General features: G+C 48.0%; 3 protein-coding genes across 3 annotated transcripts; 1 reads left to right on the forward strand and 2 right to left on the reverse strand.

The window, feature by feature from the left end:
• Positions 1–184: 184 nt before the first annotated feature.
• Positions 185–821, reverse strand: BBBOND_0111300 (hypothetical protein; the record flags this gene model as incomplete). Its single annotated transcript, XM_012911564.1, has 3 exons — positions 185–290; positions 505–602; positions 765–821. 3 exons carry the CDS (start codon positions 819–821, stop codon positions 185–187), a joined length of 261 nt encoding a protein of 86 aa, XP_012767018.1.
• A 2,613-nt stretch (positions 822–3,434) lies between these two features.
• On the reverse strand, positions 3,435–8,396 carry BBBOND_0111310 (hypothetical protein; the record flags this gene model as incomplete). The annotated part of the gene is made up of 1 exon (XM_012911565.1): positions 3,435–8,396. One exon carries the CDS (start codon positions 8,394–8,396, stop codon positions 3,435–3,437), a length of 4,962 nt encoding a protein of 1,653 aa, XP_012767019.1.
• Positions 8,397–9,416: 1,020 nt separating this feature from the next.
• On the forward strand, positions 9,417–18,774 carry BBBOND_0111320 (Extracellular matrix-binding protein ebh; the record flags this gene model as incomplete). The annotated part of the gene is made up of 2 exons (XM_012911566.1): positions 9,417–9,420; positions 9,560–18,774. 2 exons carry the CDS (start codon positions 9,417–9,419, stop codon positions 18,772–18,774), a joined length of 9,219 nt encoding a protein of 3,072 aa, XP_012767020.1.
• Between the last annotated feature and the right edge of the window lie 243 nt (positions 18,775–19,017).

A 19,017-nucleotide genomic window follows, 5' to 3' on the forward strand; every position in this document is an offset into this window, starting at 1 on the left:
GGGATGCAGCACAGGAGCCATTCGTGCGTCCAATAGGCAACCTGATGAAAGTAGGCCTACTCAGGCCACCTACCGGAAAGCGCATTCTTAAATACGGGTAGGCCTTGTATGTATCAAAATATAGCGAATGTCCAGTGCGTTGAGGAAAGCGATCTGCGATAGTTGGATTGTCAATGCGATACGCTCAAAAGAAACGCAAAGGCAAACGATAACGATCAACGGCAATGGGCTTGTGGACACGTTGTATGCGCTGCGAAAAGTCCGTAAAGTCAAGAGTCGCCTCGATTTTCCTGCACGGTCATGAAGATAATTGTTAAATGCGGCAACAGAAATATAGACACGACATAGACAGTTGACATTGGTGCAAACATTCTGGCATAAATTGGGTCTCTATTGACAGAAATACAACGACAAAAACGGATCACGTAGAACAGCGGCAGCAAATAACGCCTAAACGAGCACAGTGTATACCATGTGGCATTTTTGTGGTGCTAAATAACCAACCTCTTGCGTAGATAGACGTCTCGGAAATCCTTGAGTGCTCTAACGGCCTCAACTTCGGACGCGAAGCGTACGATGGCGGTACCCGTAGGCTCTGCGCCCTCTGAACGTAGTTACTAGAGAGAAAACGGCTTAACTGACTTCCTACAAGCGTTACAGATTGTACGCAAGTGTTTGTGGAGAAAAGTGACCGAACTTCTTCAGTTGTCGCGTCAAAAGGTAGGCCCTGTAAGTGCTCCAGACAAAAAGCATATCCCCCTCACCTTCAGTAACAGCCGCCAGCGACTGTCATTTAAAAATCCGAAATACCGCGGCTGCATTGCATAATGGCTATGAGGAGCCGTGGAAGCGGCAGCTAGTCGGAACGTGTGTGGCTTATACCGCGGATGCGACGTCACTTCACCGGAAATGTGTAATTACAAGGATTATGCCATAAATAGTATCGATAATGGTTTTCAAAATTTTAAAAATATGAGAGCTTGTGTTTGTTATGATGAACATTAGCAAGGCGAAGAACAGAACAACCGATGTCTACGTGAATGTGTAACGCGAAGTCCGAAGGCGGCCATCAGTAGCAGCATATACAATCATATATCCGCCAATTACTGCGCCCAACTCTTCCTCATTTCTGAATAAGCATATTCACGGGCGTGGATTATATGCTTGTTACAACTTACAAACGTTACGCTCCGCTACAGCGTAGGCGGGGGCGCTGGCCTCCATTCTCCCCCTAGCGAGGATATAATTGGGCACCTGTTAATACGCCCGGTCCGTTCCGTGTCGAATGGTCCAATAACACGATTGCTTTGTGCCATTCCTGGAAGGGTTATGTTAATTCGATCGGGAGCGCTGATGCGTGTGTCCGTTCAAGCATATGAACAAATCGATTAGCTTATTCTTCTATTCACAATATGGTCTTGTGTTGATCTTAGAAACCTAGTCGTTCGTGTAACCGGCGTTTGCAGCGTGCTTTTTACCGTCATTCCGGCGCCACAATTACATGGCCGACGCTGAAACCGTAAAAATTGCAACCCATCGTCGTATCTGTAACACTTCACTGTCTAATACGTAAATACAAGGGAGCTTGTGGAGGGATTATTAACATTGTGTCAGCTCCCATTGCCCTGAGTATCGATGTCAAGTAGCGGTAATGCTCCGACTCCTAAGGTGGAGTTAGCATATTCCCTCATTGTTGGCATGCCTCTGGAGTAATTAAATCATATCACAAGCAGCATTCAGCACTAGCATATGAATAAACGTCATATGATAAAGCGATAGATGCATCTACCCAATGGCACTAGCAAGGCTGATCTATGCTTGGAACCGAGGTCACGCCCAAAGGCTTTAGCCCGGAATGTTTCGGAGGATGTAAACCTGTGCATTAATTGATGCGAGGTGTATGCGATTGTCAGTACGGATATTCAACGTGGTATGAATTCTCCTGTATGGCCGAGTGCGTTACACGTTACTCACCCAGTAGATGCATTGGGTCATCTAACCAATTACACTTGTCACTTAAGTGCAGTACCTATATCGTATCACTTATTATATGCATTTTTCTTTTACATGAAGGTTACATTTAACTGCAATGTTAACACCGAACCACAAATTTTGACATTAACTTTCAAGTCGCATTCCTGTACACTGGGCGAACTATTGAGTTGTGTCCTGCACAACGTGTTTTCTTCAGTTCTGACATGTTCTCAAAATAGCATGTCTTCGCTGCCCAAGCTAAAGATCACGACATGAGACGCACGCTTACTTTTCTCAACCCAGCCCATGAAGCTCTAAGCTATGTGGTCAAATCTTGTGATAGCATTTAATCATTGTCATCGCAATTCAGATGCATCCGCTGTAACATTAGATAGCATGTGTATTAGCGGATTGTGGGTAAATGATGAGCAAACAATGTCAAAACGATACGTCTTTTCAGAGGTTGTCCAACGTGACTAGTCACTGATAAGGTATTTAGTTACTACCATTAGTGGAGACGCTGAGGTGATTTAAAAGGCGTCATATATTATGCATTGTTCCGTAATAAAGACGTTGCCGAGCTTTTAAGTTGTGATCATGCGTTCAATTTGAGATGTCGCATCTTCTCAGTTTTGGCAATACGAATTTCTCCGGATGTATCATGAATCTTTGTTACGTAGAAAACCACTTAACAACATTGTCACCTATTATGCATCATATAAGCAGCTATGGAAACACTCGATTAAGTTGCTGAAATGGGGAACACGATTAAGAGGTTTCAATCGACAGCGATGCTACCAGCCAGCATCGTTAAGTTTATGTGTCGCAGGCATGAACAGCTCATCTGATCAGTATGTAACTCTGCAGCCTTGCATATACGGGTACGTGTTTTCGACGTGTATCTCAACGACGTGCCACGTGTATTATGTTGGCAACCCATGACCTCTGGACTGAAATGCACATACGCGTTTGAGGCAGACGTATTCTCTGCCAAAGCGTACAAATCGCATAGTTCGGGCGTGTTGCGGATTTCAAACATAATGGGCACGTATTGCGTATCAGGTGGATATTTGGTTGTAAGAAATGCGGCTCCAGGAAACTACAAGCCAACGTTGATGTAGTGCTGTGTATACTCATCATTGTAAAAAAACGTATAAATCACTCGGAATGGTAGCAATTGAATCCTTATGTGGTGTTGGAATTACCCCGCGACCATCCATTGTACTGCTTACGGTAAGACAGTATTCCAGACAGTTATCTGTCACACAAGCCATGCATGGCGCATTTGCTACCGTGGCGTTCTTTACCGTAACGATGCACCAGCAATGTGTGCTACACCTAAGCTATGAACAGACCTACAAAGTGGCCCTAGCCGAACGTAACCACACCGCAGTACACCAGTCAGAGCATATACATTACACTGCATAATGCATAACAACATGAATATGTGAATGTGTTAACTATTGAACTACAAGTTGACTAAGTGTGTCTTCGTCGAAGTAGTCGACGTCTTTGTAAAGTGAGAGCATCTTCCGGCCTTTCGTGAGTAAGGCCTTGACGTCGATGCGGTGTGAAGCCTTGGTGCGGATAAGGTGTGATCGTGTGCGCAGCACGTCCAGGCGGTACAGCATAGTGTTGGCGAGGATTAGGGATGCGAGAGACCAGAGTGCGACGAGAGTGAAGATGAATGGCTCCCGGATGTTGTAGAGAAACTCGTCCATGGCGGTCATGAGTGATGCGATAGGCCCACCGTTCACAATTCCCTTCAGCTTGGAAATGACGTCTGCACATTTGAGTGGTGACTGCAATATGCCCTCCGGCGGCGTGAACCCGTGAGAGTAGAGGAGGGGCAGCGCATAGGGGCATGAGTGGAGGGATGAACACTTGCTGCTGCCACGATGTTTTTGCAAATCATAGTGCAATTTTTCCAGTGACTCCCACAGCCTGTCCGGCAGGTACACCGCCCAGCTGAGGTAGGTGTGGGCGAAGCTTTGGGAGTACAGGGCGTACGCCCGGTAGGTGGTGGGCGAGCAATGCGGATGACAGGTGGCAGAGTCACTGCCGCAGCCAACCAGTGTTGACAGGGTACGGGGATGCTCGTTGTCGTGGTTGTTAATGGAGATAATGTTGAGAGCCTCGGAGCCTCGGATGCCACTGACAGCTTGGAGGTCGGAGGCACCAAGACGGTCCCAGTCGGGGCAGTCGGCATGTGAAGTGGAGAGGGATGAGCCCAGTAGAGACAATGACTTTGACGCATAATTGTGCAACTCCATACCGAAATAATGGAAGTACGACACAAGTTCCCCTGTTGTCCTCGGCGTCCGCCTGGTGAGGCAGTTGAGGTAGGAGGACAGGGTCAGCAGGGGGTCATCGCCGCCGCAGCTGGGAGAGAGGATGGTGGAAATGACACTCCCCAGTTGCGACGTCTTTGGCAAATCCACGTTCTTAAATCCCATCCTGACTCTGCTCTTGAGGCACGGGTTGCACGGGTCGAAGAGGTGAGTCTCGAAGTCGGAGTCCCAGCCGTCGGTCAGGAACGACTGTAGGGGGGAGTTGGGAGAAGTTATGACACTCCCATACTTACAATCTCGCCACCCACCATGAGACTGATGTCGCTTACATTGCGACTTGAGGAACTGCAACTGGTGGTGGCAGGCGTACACGTAGTCACGCAGCTGGCAGAGGAGACAGGCGGGGTCGGGGGAATATTCATATTGAGGCGCTTTACTGTAGTTGTCATTTTTGTACGCAATATGCGGGTCATGTAAACCTTGAATGCCCATAAGCACAATAATACTGTACTGGCAGCTGAGCCTCAGGGCCTGAGTAACTTCATTACCAACTATGCATTTTGGAACCGCAGCCAACTCCACAGTCTCAATAGTACTGGACAATGATTCTGTTTGTTTGGCATAATTCCCTACCAGATCTGAAATATATTTTTCCAATGTGTCGTAGACTGCGGAGTGCCGGAGCCCTGCCAGCCAGTATAGCATCTCACGCACTGTTCTGGGCAGAACGTCAGTATACAGAAAACGTGAATGTGAATCATTTGGCATGTGTGGCATCTCATCAGCGCGCCCGGGTTTTGAAACACCCATTTGCGATAACATCCAAGGTGGTGTACAAGACGTGCCGTCCTGTGTGACCGACGGAGGGTCGCCGGGAAATAGAGTGATTGAGTCAGGAGGTTTGTGGAGCTCTGAGTAAAACGGCGTGCGCGTATGAAAAGGGTTTTTCGGTACCGCCGGCACGGGCGGCGGGCGCTTTTTTGGTAGGATGTCCGTTAGTGGCACATCATGTTTAACAACAGCGGGCTCGTATATGTCAACGGAACGCTTATATTGCATATGATCAGGCACCGGGGTTGCATCCAGTGTCAATGGTGCCGGGAACAAGTCGGTGTCATCATTGGTGCTGTTTTTCAGTGCTTCACCACTGACATTCAAAACTATTTGGGAAGGATCAATTTCGAGTGCTTGAGACAGTAACGGAGCTTCTACAGTTGTGCGTGATCCAGACGCGCTTTTACGATGCTGATGATTATCATTTAACACAATACCCTGAGGAATTGCACGGAACATCTGAAGTACAGGTTTGCTTGGCGGCGGAGGATCGTGCCACTGAGGCGCCTTATGTTTCAGGGAGTAGCCCATCGGGACGTCAATATTGCTAGATATGGGAGGAAACGTAGATCTAGGAATTCCTTTGGAGCTAGGCGTTGCCTTTCCATCAAGTTTCACTGCCTCCATACCCGGATGAATTGGTACAACTGTACCGAGTGCATCGCGTTTTGTGTTCCTTTCATTCATCTCAGAAATCAGTCGATCAGCATGGGGGTACGTAGGCTGTTCGGCGTGTTGCTTTAGAATTTCAGTTTCAATTTCAATTCCCTGGTGCAATGCTCGAAGATGTCGGTCATTGGTCTCCTGACGTTTGCGTTGTTCATCCTGTTTCGCACGTTCTTGTTCTTCCGCTATTTTAATTTTGTCCAAAACATCAGGCGTCAAGTAGTGGCTGGATGTTGTGGTTGGCATTGGCATCGTAGAATTTGTATGACAGATTGACCTGCCAATGTGCATAGACGGGTCATTAGAACACGTGCTGGCATTCACCTTATTAGGATAAGCGTTTTGTCCAATTCTTGTTTTTTGAAGGATATTTTCTTGAACTGCTTTCCGTAATGCTTCCTCCTGTACACGTTGCCTTATTGTATGTAGATTTGAATTCACTGATTGTATTAGGCTTTTCATTTTTTCCTCATCGATTGTCCGTTTTGCTTGTTGTTCTAGCCCATAAGCATTCCAACGCTTTTTACGCTCTGCATCTAGATCCTTTTTAGGAATCCCAGGCTCTTTCTTTGGTCCACCACTCCCTACTCCAGCTCCACCACCACCTGAACCGGAACTCGGCCCAGATACCGTGTTACTGTCACTCGCACCTGACTGAGGTCCTCGACCACTTCCTTGAGCGGGGTCAGAAGTAGCTGCCTGGATACCCTTGCCCCTACCACTACCGGAACCAGGGGCACCAGATTGCAGTGGAACTGGGGGTGGAACACTTGGAGGCTGACTGGAAGCCGCAGTTGGAGGGGCAAGAGGTTGGTCACCCGAAGCATCACCGCCATTGGAACCCTGAGGCTTCCCACCTGCCGGACCAGCGGCGCCACGTTCTGGAGCACTAGGGGGAGACGGTGGGCTTTGGATATTGTTTGTTGGCTGTGAAACGAGGACTTGAGAAGGTTTCGAAGCCAATGGACTTTGAGGTACCTGCTGGCCTCGATCACCATTACTGCTTACTGGTCCTTTAACTCCTGTAGCACCGGGAGTGGTATCTGGAGAAGATGTTACAACTTGCGGACCTGGAAGCTTATATTCACTCTGATCATTGTTTTGATTTGGAGTTCCTCCAGTATTTTGAACATGAGGCTTGGCGGCCTCAGTTTTAGTCGCCTCGGTTTTGGTGGCAAGCGAAGCCGGTTGACCAGAAGGCCCTGCCGGGCCCTCAACTGCGGGTGGACCAGGCTGTTGAGCACCTTGTACCTGATTATTTTGACCTTGAGGATCCCCTCCATCTCCTGATGCTCCTCTACCACGCAGGACTATATGATGCACCGTATTGTGATGCCCTCCGGTACCTTGAGCGACCGCTGCGTTTGCACCTGAAGGCCGTGGTGCCGGCGCAGGTTTGGGGGATCTGGGCGCAGGCGCGGCCACGGGTTTGGGGAGCTTACAGCCTGCACCGTCAAGAATTTTCTTAAGCTTCGCCAAACCGTCATTGTTGCTCTTCAGCACACCAATTACACGTTTCCACTTGGGTGGCAATGTGTTCCAGGCGTTACCCATCGTTCCATAGCTGTTCTCACCAAATATGAAACCGTATGGAAACAGGTTCTCGGTGACGAATGGCTGAAGTTTCGATAATCGTATACTGGCATCTGCAGGGTAGTGTATACTAATCTTCTTAACATTACTGTGGATTGCGGGCAAATGCTTTCTAAACCAGGTTGCCGTTTCCCCCATGAATTTCTCAGTGTTAAGGCTATTTCCCTTGGGCACCTGGCCGGTGTGTGAAAAGGCTTTATCGTTGAAAAATTTCTTTAATTGTTGTTCAAGATCTTTACAGTGCTCTGATAGCTGAGGCCAATCAACGCATTTATTCTGTGTTCTTATACCCTCTTCTACAGCTCCTTTTAATTTCGTACCGTCTCGGTCTGTCCTCACAGTCTCGCAAAACAACTTCACCATTGCAAGAACGTTCGCAGTGTTCACCATGTGGATACCAGCGTCCGAGTACACTGAAGTGACAGATATGTCGCGAAATTCATTATGGGTTTGTTTGTTCAAAATATTCTTAAGGTCATTAACCATGTTACTACCATATGTATAGGCCTTGCCAGTACGATCGTGGTAACCATATGTCACCTCGTCGGGACCGAATCCTCCAGGTATCAGTTCGAGCTGTAAAGATCCGGCCAATCGGAGATACGTTTGCAGGCCACCGCCATAATCATTCCCCCACCCCCACCAAGTGTTCTCCCATCCAACATACAAATCCCTCCACTTACCTCCACCCACTGCATCGAGTTTATAATCCACGTTGTACCAGATGTAATACAAGGCGGCGAGGAATTTCGGTAGGCACTCAAGGAGGGCGTCGAGGGTTTGTTTTCCGTTCTTATGGCCATAATTGCCTGCAGTCGGTATATTGACCAATTTATGATAGAAACTGGATACATTTTTAAGGAATTCAATAAAGTAATCAGGCAATCTTCCTGTATACGAAATATGATTGTAAGACGTATCACAACGTTTAGCCAGTTCTTCAGCCACCTTACCTTGCATATCTGTGTCTCCTTTGAACCACTCCAGGAACTGGAGACAGTCCCTAAGAGTGCGAAGTTCAATTCCATGCCCCGTCATCCTTTCCACTTCCTATCACACAATAAGCTACTTTTACAAAGCACCGAAGTTAGAGTACAAATGCTGTTAACCAGAAAACGCTAAAGTTACAAAAGATGTGCTGATGCCCCTACCAAAAACACCTATCCACGCCGCTAAGTGCGCTAGGTGAAAAGGCTACAATGCACAAAGTTGACGGACAGACGTATCTCATGGTAGGAAAACGAATTTCGACAAGCGTGGAACCGCAGCCAATCACTTGTCCACTCCGCCCTCGTAGACAACATGACAGACTGAAACGATACCACCATCCCACCTACCTGAGAAGGGAAGGCAGCACGTCTATGTATTTGGCAAGACTTTAGTGTGACTGACATGAACGGCTGGAACAGAGGGGTGACGGCATACCACACGGGGGGTCCGGGTGAACGGCCTGCCACCTCCCTCAACCCCGCATTTCGTTGTTGCCAAACCTTCACCCCTCAGCGTATGCAGCCATTTGAAAAACCGGCATCCAACCGACCGACCGCAACACGACAGCTGCGCGTCTTGCACCACGGATATACCAGTGAGATAAATGCATGTGACTCATATTTCTTGCCGCAACATGCGTATCAACAGACATGGTAATCGTGCTGCTTCGACTTGACCCAGCATAGAGCACGTCACCTCACCGCCGTCTCTACTAGACAGGCTACTGTTGCCTTCCCGGCCGCCTAGACAGACCATTATGGGGGCAAAGTGGGGTTGCCATCTTAGTGATGTCTACAGTGCGGCCCACTGACGCCGCTTAACCATTCCGTCTCGCGGAAATCACGTTGACTTAGATTTCTGCACTCATTAATCATTTCATAACCAAATAACTACCATACCACACAACTAGCAGACACATAACCGACAACTTCAGCTAATGAGACCGATTAACCAGTAGCCTATATGATAAACTACCCATCTTCTCAGACAACTGAGATCATCAAAACAAATCGCCAAAAATAAACGACAGCCCAAAACTCAACATACCAAACAACAGTAAACGTCTTAATGGGTTGACTACGTTAGACATTAGGTTTGGAGGTAGGTTAGGCGGTGGGTTGTTTTTTAGTTGGACTGATGTGTTATTGATAAGCTTCGTCAGAGTTACAAGAGGTATGACACGGAGTCGCAGTGATATACATATTGACTAGAGTATCTTCGACCGGCGACTAACGTTATCCTCCAGGTGCGGCACTGTGCTAGGATTTCGACACTGTTAGACGGTCTCTGTATACCGTTCTACAATGTTGTTCATAACCTTGAAAGATCTCTGTCGTTTCGAACCGCATCAGAAGAGCCGTCAGCCTGCGATGTCATTTCACGATTGTCAACGATTCAAGGCTCTGCTCCGGAAGACTCTGAGAATCCTCATAAAAACATTATACATAATCTCTGTGCCTCCGCTGGCAGCCTCTTAGGTTGTCGATACCCCGGGACCTACGACGGTTCCGCGATTGTATATGGCAACGCCTCTCGTCTGTGCGATGCCATCCTGGCATTCCTGTATGCCGTGTTCAGTGATGTGTATGGTAACCAGCCGTACGTTGCTGGTAGAGATGTATTGTATGATGATGTGATTGTGCAGCTGAAATCCCAACTATGGCGTGGCCACAAGGGGTTTCGTCAAGCCATCCACAAGGTGGCCACTGGCCTCCAGAGGTACAATGCCGCTGTCGAGGCTTCGAACAAGAAAGTCAAGGAGCCGATGGAAACTGTGTTGGAATACGTGAAACCAGATGGTGAGTTGTGTCAAGGTATAAAAGATTTGCAGATATCGGAAACATCGACGTCAGCTGAAGATGAGAGAACTGTGGACGCCGCGGTCACCCTGGTGGAGCGGTGCAGAGAGGTTGCCAGGGTGTTTTCCAAAAGCTTGACAGCGGTAAAAGATGCCATTAACGACCTGAACCCCAAGCTGAAAAGAAAGCTCGAGAACGCCAGGAGAAGCTTTTTCAATCACGTCGACTGGCTGAGCAAGTGGTCCAAGAAGGGGCAGAAAAAGCGGTTGGACAAGATGATACAAAAAATGAAGAGTAGGCTTAAACAGCTCGCGAAGGCAGTCAAGGACAGAATTAAACAAGAAGTGCATACGGTTGTCGAGTTGTTGAAGAAACGTGTTAGGGAGATTAAAATGAAGTTGGAAGGCATTACTGTCAGTCTGGAGAAATATGTCAACGAACTCGGGCAGTGTATGGGAGAGGCAAAAAAGTATATTAAGGATGTGAAAAAGTATGTTAATGACATAATGCAGCAACTTGATGGAGAGAATAGGCAGGCGATTGACAAGGCAGCCGCGGACATTGATAGTGAGCTTGGCAAGAGAGTTGAGGAGTTGAATCAGTGGATTGAGAATGCGGAGGCCGCCGTTACTGTGGCTAAGGAGAAGGCGGATGAAGTGCATAAAAGAGTGGATAAAGGAGATAAGAATCAGAAGATTGGTGGAGGACTTAAGAAGATTGAAGCTGCAAGAAGCCAAGTTGAGAGCGTGAGTCAGGATATACAAACTGTTCACGGTGATTTGGAGTCTTGGCAAACTGCGGCGCAAGGTGTCCTCAGCAACGCTGCTAAGACGGCCGGAGAGGTGAGTAAGCAATTGGATCCCTCACAACATGGTGATCCCCATCCAATCGGTGAGAACCTTGTGAATATTGAGACCGCTAATAAGACTATTTCATCCGCAAATGAACAACTCAAAAGTCAAGTAGATAATTTGAACCAATGGATCACCGAAGCAGATGAAATCCGCAAGAATGCGCAGCAGAAAGCCGAGGAGGTTTACAAAAGTTTGACAGTTCATGAGCAGCTTAGTAAGAAAATCAAAGATATTCAGAATGCAAATAAGGAAATACAGAATGTTCATAGTGGTCTGAGTAGTGTGGACGACAAGTTGGAAGCGTGGAAGCAAGAGGCTGCGAATGTGATTCAAGGGGTGGTTGACAGGATGACGGAAGTGCATAAGAAGTTGGATCACGGAGATGAACATCAACCGATTGGTCGAGGAATCACTCAGATTAAAGATGCTAGAGCAAAGGTTGAAGAAGTCGATAACGGGTTAACATCTGTTAACGACGATTTGCAGAAATGGAGGGAGGCGGCGAACATTGTGCTTAATATAGCGGTGAACAGAGCAAAGGATGTGCATAAAGCATTGGATCCTACGAAAGGAGATGCGAACCATCCTATTGGTCAAAAACTTAATGAAATTGATACTGCTAATAATGAAATTAAAAGCGCAAATGAGAAGCTTAAAACACAAGTTGAGGCTTTGCACAAGTGGATTGAAACTGCAGAAAATATCCGCACCGCCGCTGAAGCAAGGGCCAAGGAAGCCTATGACAAGCTGGACGTTCATCAGGAGCTGAGCAAGAATGTTAAGAGGATTGTGGATGCTAAAGACAGGATTAACGAAGTGCATAGAGCAGTTGAAACGCAAGTTGAGGAGTTGGGACGGTGGAAAGATAAGGCTGAAGAGGTGATTGGCGGGGCGGTTGAAAAGGCGCAGTACGTTCATGATAGGTTAGATATAGGTGGTAAAGGGACGCAGTTGAATAGACAAATAGAGGGAATTGAACAGGCAAATACGTCGATTCAAAATGCAAATAAAACGCTCGAAGAACATGTTGCCAATCTGGGTAAGTGGCAGACTGCAGCCAGGGATGTCATTGACAAGGCCGACGATAAGTGTGATGAGATACTCAAGAGGGTTAAGACAGATCCCAGCAGCAAGAAGGATTCAATTTATAAGCAATCTGCATTGTTGAGAGATAGAGGCACAAAGCTTTTGCAAGCTGCTACTGACGCTAAGCATAAAGTTGAGTCCAAGGTGAAGGATGCTTTGGACGCTGTGGAGGCCATGGACTCCGATCTCAAGAAGGATTTGTTTGAAGTGAAGAAAAAAATTAAGGAGGGGATAAACAAAGTGATTAGTGAGTTGAAGGTTGGTGAGTTGGGTGAGGCAGTGCAGAAGGATTTGAAGCAGTTGAGGGATAGGATTGAGGGGCTTGGTAAAGGTCTGACAGACACCAACGAAGATAATCCGATGGTCGGCAGTCACATAAAAATTCTTAAAAGTCATAAGGATACGCTGGGCGGTGCTGTTAACAACATTAAGACTGAAACGGAGAAGAAGCTAGTTGACAGCTTTAATGAGAATATCAGGGGTCCTCTTAACAAAGGGGTAGAAAAAGTCACAGAAGAAATTGGGAAACTTTACGAAAAATTTTACCCCCAAAACGGCAGCGTATCGGAGGCGGACAGAAAGCATCTTCAAAAGATTTTTGAGCATATTAAAAAGCAAGTTTCGGTGATTAAGGGGACTGGTGAGAAGAATCACGAAAGTGGCATTGATGGCATTGTCGCGAACGTAAGAGGTCTTTATGACGCATTTGTTGAGGGCAACGGCAAAGGGGTTGAGGCAAGAGTAGATGGATGGCTTGGAAGTATTTTGGGGATCAATCAGAATCAACGAGGGACGCAGACTGATGGGATGAAGGCTGTGACATCGTGGATTAACGTGTATCGACAGGCAACTAATGAGCGTGACAACGCTTTGAAAGCCGTCAAGGATCAAATAAAGGAAGCACTTGGAAATCAGATTAGAACCGGCCAGGCTAGAATATCATCCGGAGACGTAAAGGATAACATTGTGCAAAATCTTACGAAGGTCAAAGAGGCTTGCCAAGCATTTGTTGAGGCGCTTGATGCCGAACTGACTAAGGACCGTATTGAAAAATTTGTCGCTCCGATAGTCCAGAAGATTGCTGGTTCATCCGGAGGGCGTGCGCGGTCGGGTGTAAATCCCGAACATGTCACCACCGCCGTTAAAGCCGCCCTTATTGCGCTTTGCAGTTGCGTCAGGCAAATTGCCATCGAAATCGAATCATTAGCCATCAATAAGTTTGGCAAAATCATAGACAAAATCAAGCCAACTGTTGATGGGCTTAACGATAAGCTTGCCCAGGCGACTACACCTCCTAGCACCGGCGCAGCAAGTCACGCACCTGGCGCAGCCCTGGCCGTGGACAAGGCGATTGACCAAGTGAGGGAGGAGGTTGGTAAGGTTGAGAGTAATTTTCAGACTCATGTCAAAAAGCCGGTTGAAGAAGCGGTCCAAGGCCTTGACGCTGCCGTTACCGAGTACGACAACAAAGCTAAACATCAAGTCATGAAAGCGGCCGAGGGGGCGATTGACGAGGCAGCTAACGTGATAAATACGGATCGAGATGGAAGTCAGATTGATTTGAAAAGTAGGATGCCGAATTTTCACAAAGCCCACACAACTATCACATCGAATATGCAACCGCAACTTGAAAAATTACTCAATGACCACATTGGGAGGGATGACACACGTGATGCTAAAATGGACCAAGTAAAGCTGTCGAGAGATTTTGAAAAATATGATGATCATGTACGCATCGGCTCTCTAACGGACTACGTGTATGGACGACTCTCGCTTGCGATTGAGAAGGTCAGAGATGAAGGGCTGATGGAGATTAATGAGCTTATTGGTAGGAGAAGTGGCGTGGGACCAACAATCACAGATAAGCAAATAACTGATTCGTTCGGCGCAATAAAGAAGCAGCTTGAAGGGGTCGTCGAGTCGGTTAGTGAGAAAAGGATAGGGTATCTTGGAGTGTCAATCACAAATGGCAGTGGGTTGAAGACTCGTCTGACTGGTTTAACAAAAGCGCTCGGTGATGGAAAGTTGGATGGGGCTGAAAAGGGTCTAGGTGCAATCACAACAGCCATTGGAAATCTGCAAAGAGATACGTTTGGTCCTAAGTCCAAGACCATTGAGGAAGCAGTCAAAGTTGTTAAGAAGGAAGTTGAAGAGCTTAAGAAGAAGTTGCTGAATGGTGCAGAGCCAAAAGGTGTTAGTGATCAGTTGACAGATTTGCAGAATCAGGGGCTGGGTGATCAAGAATATGCTTGGCAGCCAAATAATAATGGTCCAAAAATCAGTGGTATAGGGAAGATCAGGAAAACCATCGAGGACCAGAATGCAAAGTTGCCGGAGTTATCGAAAGAAATTGGCGAAGCCATGGTTATGGTAATGAAGGATATACGCGGCGTGCTTAGAGAAGTCGGGATGAGGTTAAGTCATCATATAATTCCTGATGATGACCTTTTGCGTTATTTGCGCGGATTGAAAGGTAAGATTGGAACAGAAAAAGCAGAATATAGAAATCTGCAGGATATCACAAATGAGATTAACGGCCTGTGGGCAAAGAAATTCGGCAAGTATCCGCACAAACTTCACTTAGCCACCGGTGTAATTAGAAGAGAACTAAGAAAACTTCAAAGTGACCTTAAAGGTGACAAATACAACGGCATCATCGAACCGTTGAGAGAATTGAAAGATGTTGGCTTGAATGAAAACGATTGGTATAAGAATTTAAACAATAAAGGCCATCAGAAAATTGAAAATGAGCTCAAAAGTCAACAAAGTATGTTAAGCTGGCAACCGAAACTAATCGGCTCAGGCGTGGAACAAATTGCTAATGTGCTGGAAGAGGTGCGAACTGCGTTGCAGAGTAATGACGGAGGTAGGAAAGGTGACGTGATAAACAGATTGGGAGCTCTACTAAGAGATGCATTCAATGGCTCAGAGTGGCAGAATGGTAGAGGTAAAAAATCTGCTGGTCTTGAGCAAATCCAAGATGACCTTAAATGGCAGAATACACAGTTATCTGCGGCAACCAAAAAAATTGATGACGCAACAAATACGGTCATGAGAGAAACACAGGATATGCTTAGAAAGGCAGGCCAGAAGTTAAGCGATGAACTCATGGACGATGACATCCTTGACAATTTACGGCAGCTACAGAAGAAGATTGGTCTAGATCAGAGTAACGGTGGAAGTATTCAAACATTTCAGAGAGAAATTGGTAAGCTGCAAGAAGATGCGTTTACTGAGAGCCCCCAACAAATTGAGAAAGCCCAAAAGATAATTGAACAGGAACTTGCAAATCTTAAAGGTGAGTTGCAAAACGTTGTTACCGATCCGTTGAAGGAGTTGATGGAACAGGGGTTTGGTGGCAATGAAAATTGGAATGGCCAGAAAGTCAGGGGTTTCGATCATATTAAGCGCAATCTTCAGAGTCAACAAAGTCAGTTATCCAACCAACCCGGCCAAATCGACTTAGGCATGAGAGACATAACCGAAGAGCTTCAGAGTATTCGAGATGCGTTGCAGGGAACCGCTGACGGTAATCCCCAAGACAGAGGCGTGATCAAGAATTTGGAATTCATGACAAAGCAGATCGGCACTCACGACGATGCAGGCCTTAAGAAAATCAAAAGTGACATAGAGTCTCTTAAACAGAACCATGTCCCAGTTATTACCAAACATCTTAACATCATGTCCAGTGCTATTACCAACGCATCCGGACAACTGGGCTGGAATCTGGGTCAGCTGGATAATCCGCATATCGATGTCAAACTCAAAGGCATACAAGATGGTCTCGACAACCTCCGACTCACAGACCTTGCCGACGCCATCAAGTTGTGTGACAACTTCCTCAGGGAAGCCTACGAGATAGAGAAGAACACCTTCCATGCCCTTTTGAAGCACGTCGACTGTGAGGTGGACGATGCCATCAAGGACCTCACCAAGGAAGCCCGTGGCCTGTACGTGGACTCGGTGAGGGAGGCGCTTGAATTGTTTGCCAAGAAGGTCAATGAGGATTTGGGAGATCTGCCAAACGATATAAACAGGGATAGGTACGTGGGCTATAAAGGGTTCATGAAGTACTTGCAAGGACCGCTGAGCTCCGATCTAACAGGTGAGGAACAGAGCGTCGCAGAATTATCATCCGCATTCCAGGAAGTGTTCGAGCAAATTGAGAAGTATGTCGCAGGGGAAATCACCAGGCTGCACGACGAGCAAAACAAGGAGAGGAATCCCTCTTTGCCACCAACCGAGGATCCATACACGCCTAAGCTCAAAGATGTTTATGACGCGTTGACTGCGCTGCTCGCCTACCTTAGAGACAATGATGGCGATGCCGACAAACTCACCGCGCTGGTCGAGAGGCTGACCAAGGCGCTGAGTGATTTGGTACCCTCCGACTTCAAGCACCCGTCCACGCCGCTGCTGGACACTGTCTCTCGCGGACTTTCCAAATTTGCCTGTGAGTTTAACAACACGTACATCTCAGCCTACTCCGGTCAGCGGTGCAGGGAGGAGCACGCCCACAAGTACACCAAGGTGTTACTGAGCATGATACCTATGACGTACACAGCGCTTACTAATTTGATGATGAAGTGTGAGAGTGAGTGGAAAGCACTTCACATTAGTAAGTTGACAGCTGACGACAGGGACAACGCACTTGGCAACTACCTCACCCGGTGCGGCTACAGGGTGTCAAGATCCGGGAGTGAGCAGGACGGCGAGTTGAACATGTTTATTGGCGGTGGGATTTACGAGTTGCTCACCACCCCAATTGAGAGTGTGGACATCGAGATGCTTGTTGACGGTGAGCAAGTAACTTACGATATTAACTTGGTCCACATCATATCGCTGCTCTACAACACCCTATGCCACTACTTCCAGGTCTGCCACCTCTACGTTCCCCCTGAGCCAAGATACCCGTGCACAGTCAGGGACATGCTGTCGTGGCTCTCCGGGCTGCAGTATACACAGGTGGCAGACAAGCTGCCTGACCACTGCAAGGCGTTGCTCAACCGCCGATGCCACGATGGCGATATCCCCAACAGGGAGGATCCTGTCATGGCCAACTGCATTAGTGAGCTACCCTATACCATTGCAGCAACATGTTCACACTCCACTGCCCTGCTCACCGCCATACAGGGCAACGGCCACGGCTTCGACCTCGCCGCCTACCCATATTCGGTGGACTTCTCCAACAACCGTGCTAAGCTCCACTACCCGGCTGACCCTGACGCATTGTTCGATATGTTACGTGCGTTCGTATGCCGCCTGTGTAGAGTGCTCTATTTCCTGTACTCCCAGTGCTGCCGCAGCACCGCCCGGGTCAAGGGGTGGCGGGAGTGCACGTACGGTCGGCAAGTGCAGTCACACCATTGGCAGTGTAATATAATGAGGAGAGGCTCCACTAATACTACAAGTACTACTACCGGTACTGGTACAACCACCACTTCCACCACCATTCACGGCTGCCCTCCCACCTCGCCGCTCCAGTCGTTCCTCTCCGACCGCTGCCACGGACTACTGCCGCATACCCTAACTGCTGCAGACGGCATCATCGAGTGTGCCAACTGCGCCGACAATCTGCCCGGTCAGCAGTGCCTCACCCCGCTCGGCTTCTGGGATATAGGCTTCGCCGCCTCCATAAGTGGCACGGGGTGGGACCTTATCAAGCGCCTCGGCGATATGTGCCGTGACGCCGACTCATGTTTGTTCGTGCTCTGTCGGACTCTGTTCCATCTGTGTCCCATTGCACCCTCATCACTCGCCGACGTGTTTGCATTGTATGCTCAGGTGCTACGGAAGTGGGACAGTCATGACTGGCAGGAGCACCGTGGCGGCAGTTACACTGACGCCTCCGATTTCATATCGCATCTCAACACCGACGGCATCGACAGTCTCTTCCCACTGTGGAAAGAGCTCCACGGCAGCTACGAAAATACCAAGCTCACCAGTGCCATCGCATCGCTCGTCGGCCATGACCACAAAAGCCACGATGCGCTGTCGAGCCTCTGTAACGACACCACTTGCAAGTCACCCCGTGGCTGCGCTCCCTACCTCCAACCCCTAGGACTCCATGCCCACCACACCTACCCGCAGAAGCACTTCGGGCTATACATCACGTGGATGCTGCACCTGGCGTGGCAGTTCTGGGAGTTGCTGTCTGATTTGTTGCAGGCGCTAGACAACATCGACTGCACGGCGTCCGGTTGCGCCACATGCCCCTGTCAACCTGGCACCCACGGTGGAAATGACACCTGTCACTGCCCATCCATCGTCCAGTGCGCCGGACCTCTGCCCACACTCTACCGCTACGGATTCACGTTTCGCAACGCAAGTCTCCTGGTCACCGACAACTATGCCATTCGCTGCGGCGACCTCAACACACAACTCAAATGGGCGCTGCACTCCGACCACTTCACTGAATTGTTCCGGCAAATCGACCAACTCATGTGGCACATCCGGATGCCGTTCCTATACTGCTTCATCGTACTGTGGTCTCTCGTAGCGCTGTACATACTCCACACTTTCCTCTACTGCCTGGACGTCTTACGCATCAGGTCACATCTCCTGACCACCGAGGCCTCGCACCTCATCGATGTTAAGGCGCTACTCATCCCGAGCAGAAAAATGCTTTCACTCTACGACGCCAGTTACTTCGATGATGACCCCAACGAGCTACTCAACTTAAAATAATAATTATCGCAGTTACGTAGTACATTGTACGCTGTGTGATTTGATGTGATTTAGTCTGTCTTGTGATGCGTTGTAGACTGGTTGTGTATGATGGTTTCGCTCACTGCCACTGTGATCTCTTGTATACCCATGACACTGACGAACAATCTGTTCAAATGTCTGATCTAATGGCTAAGCAGATGACCTAGCAACGGACATGAGTGACCTAAACGCTGACCTAGTGAGTGACCTAGCCGCTGACCT

The sequence above is a fragment of the Babesia bigemina genome (assembly GCF_000981445.1).
Source record: "Babesia bigemina genome assembly Bbig001, chromosome : I".
In the NCBI taxonomy this organism is placed as follows: Eukaryota; Apicomplexa; class Aconoidasida; order Piroplasmida; family Babesiidae; genus Babesia; species Babesia bigemina.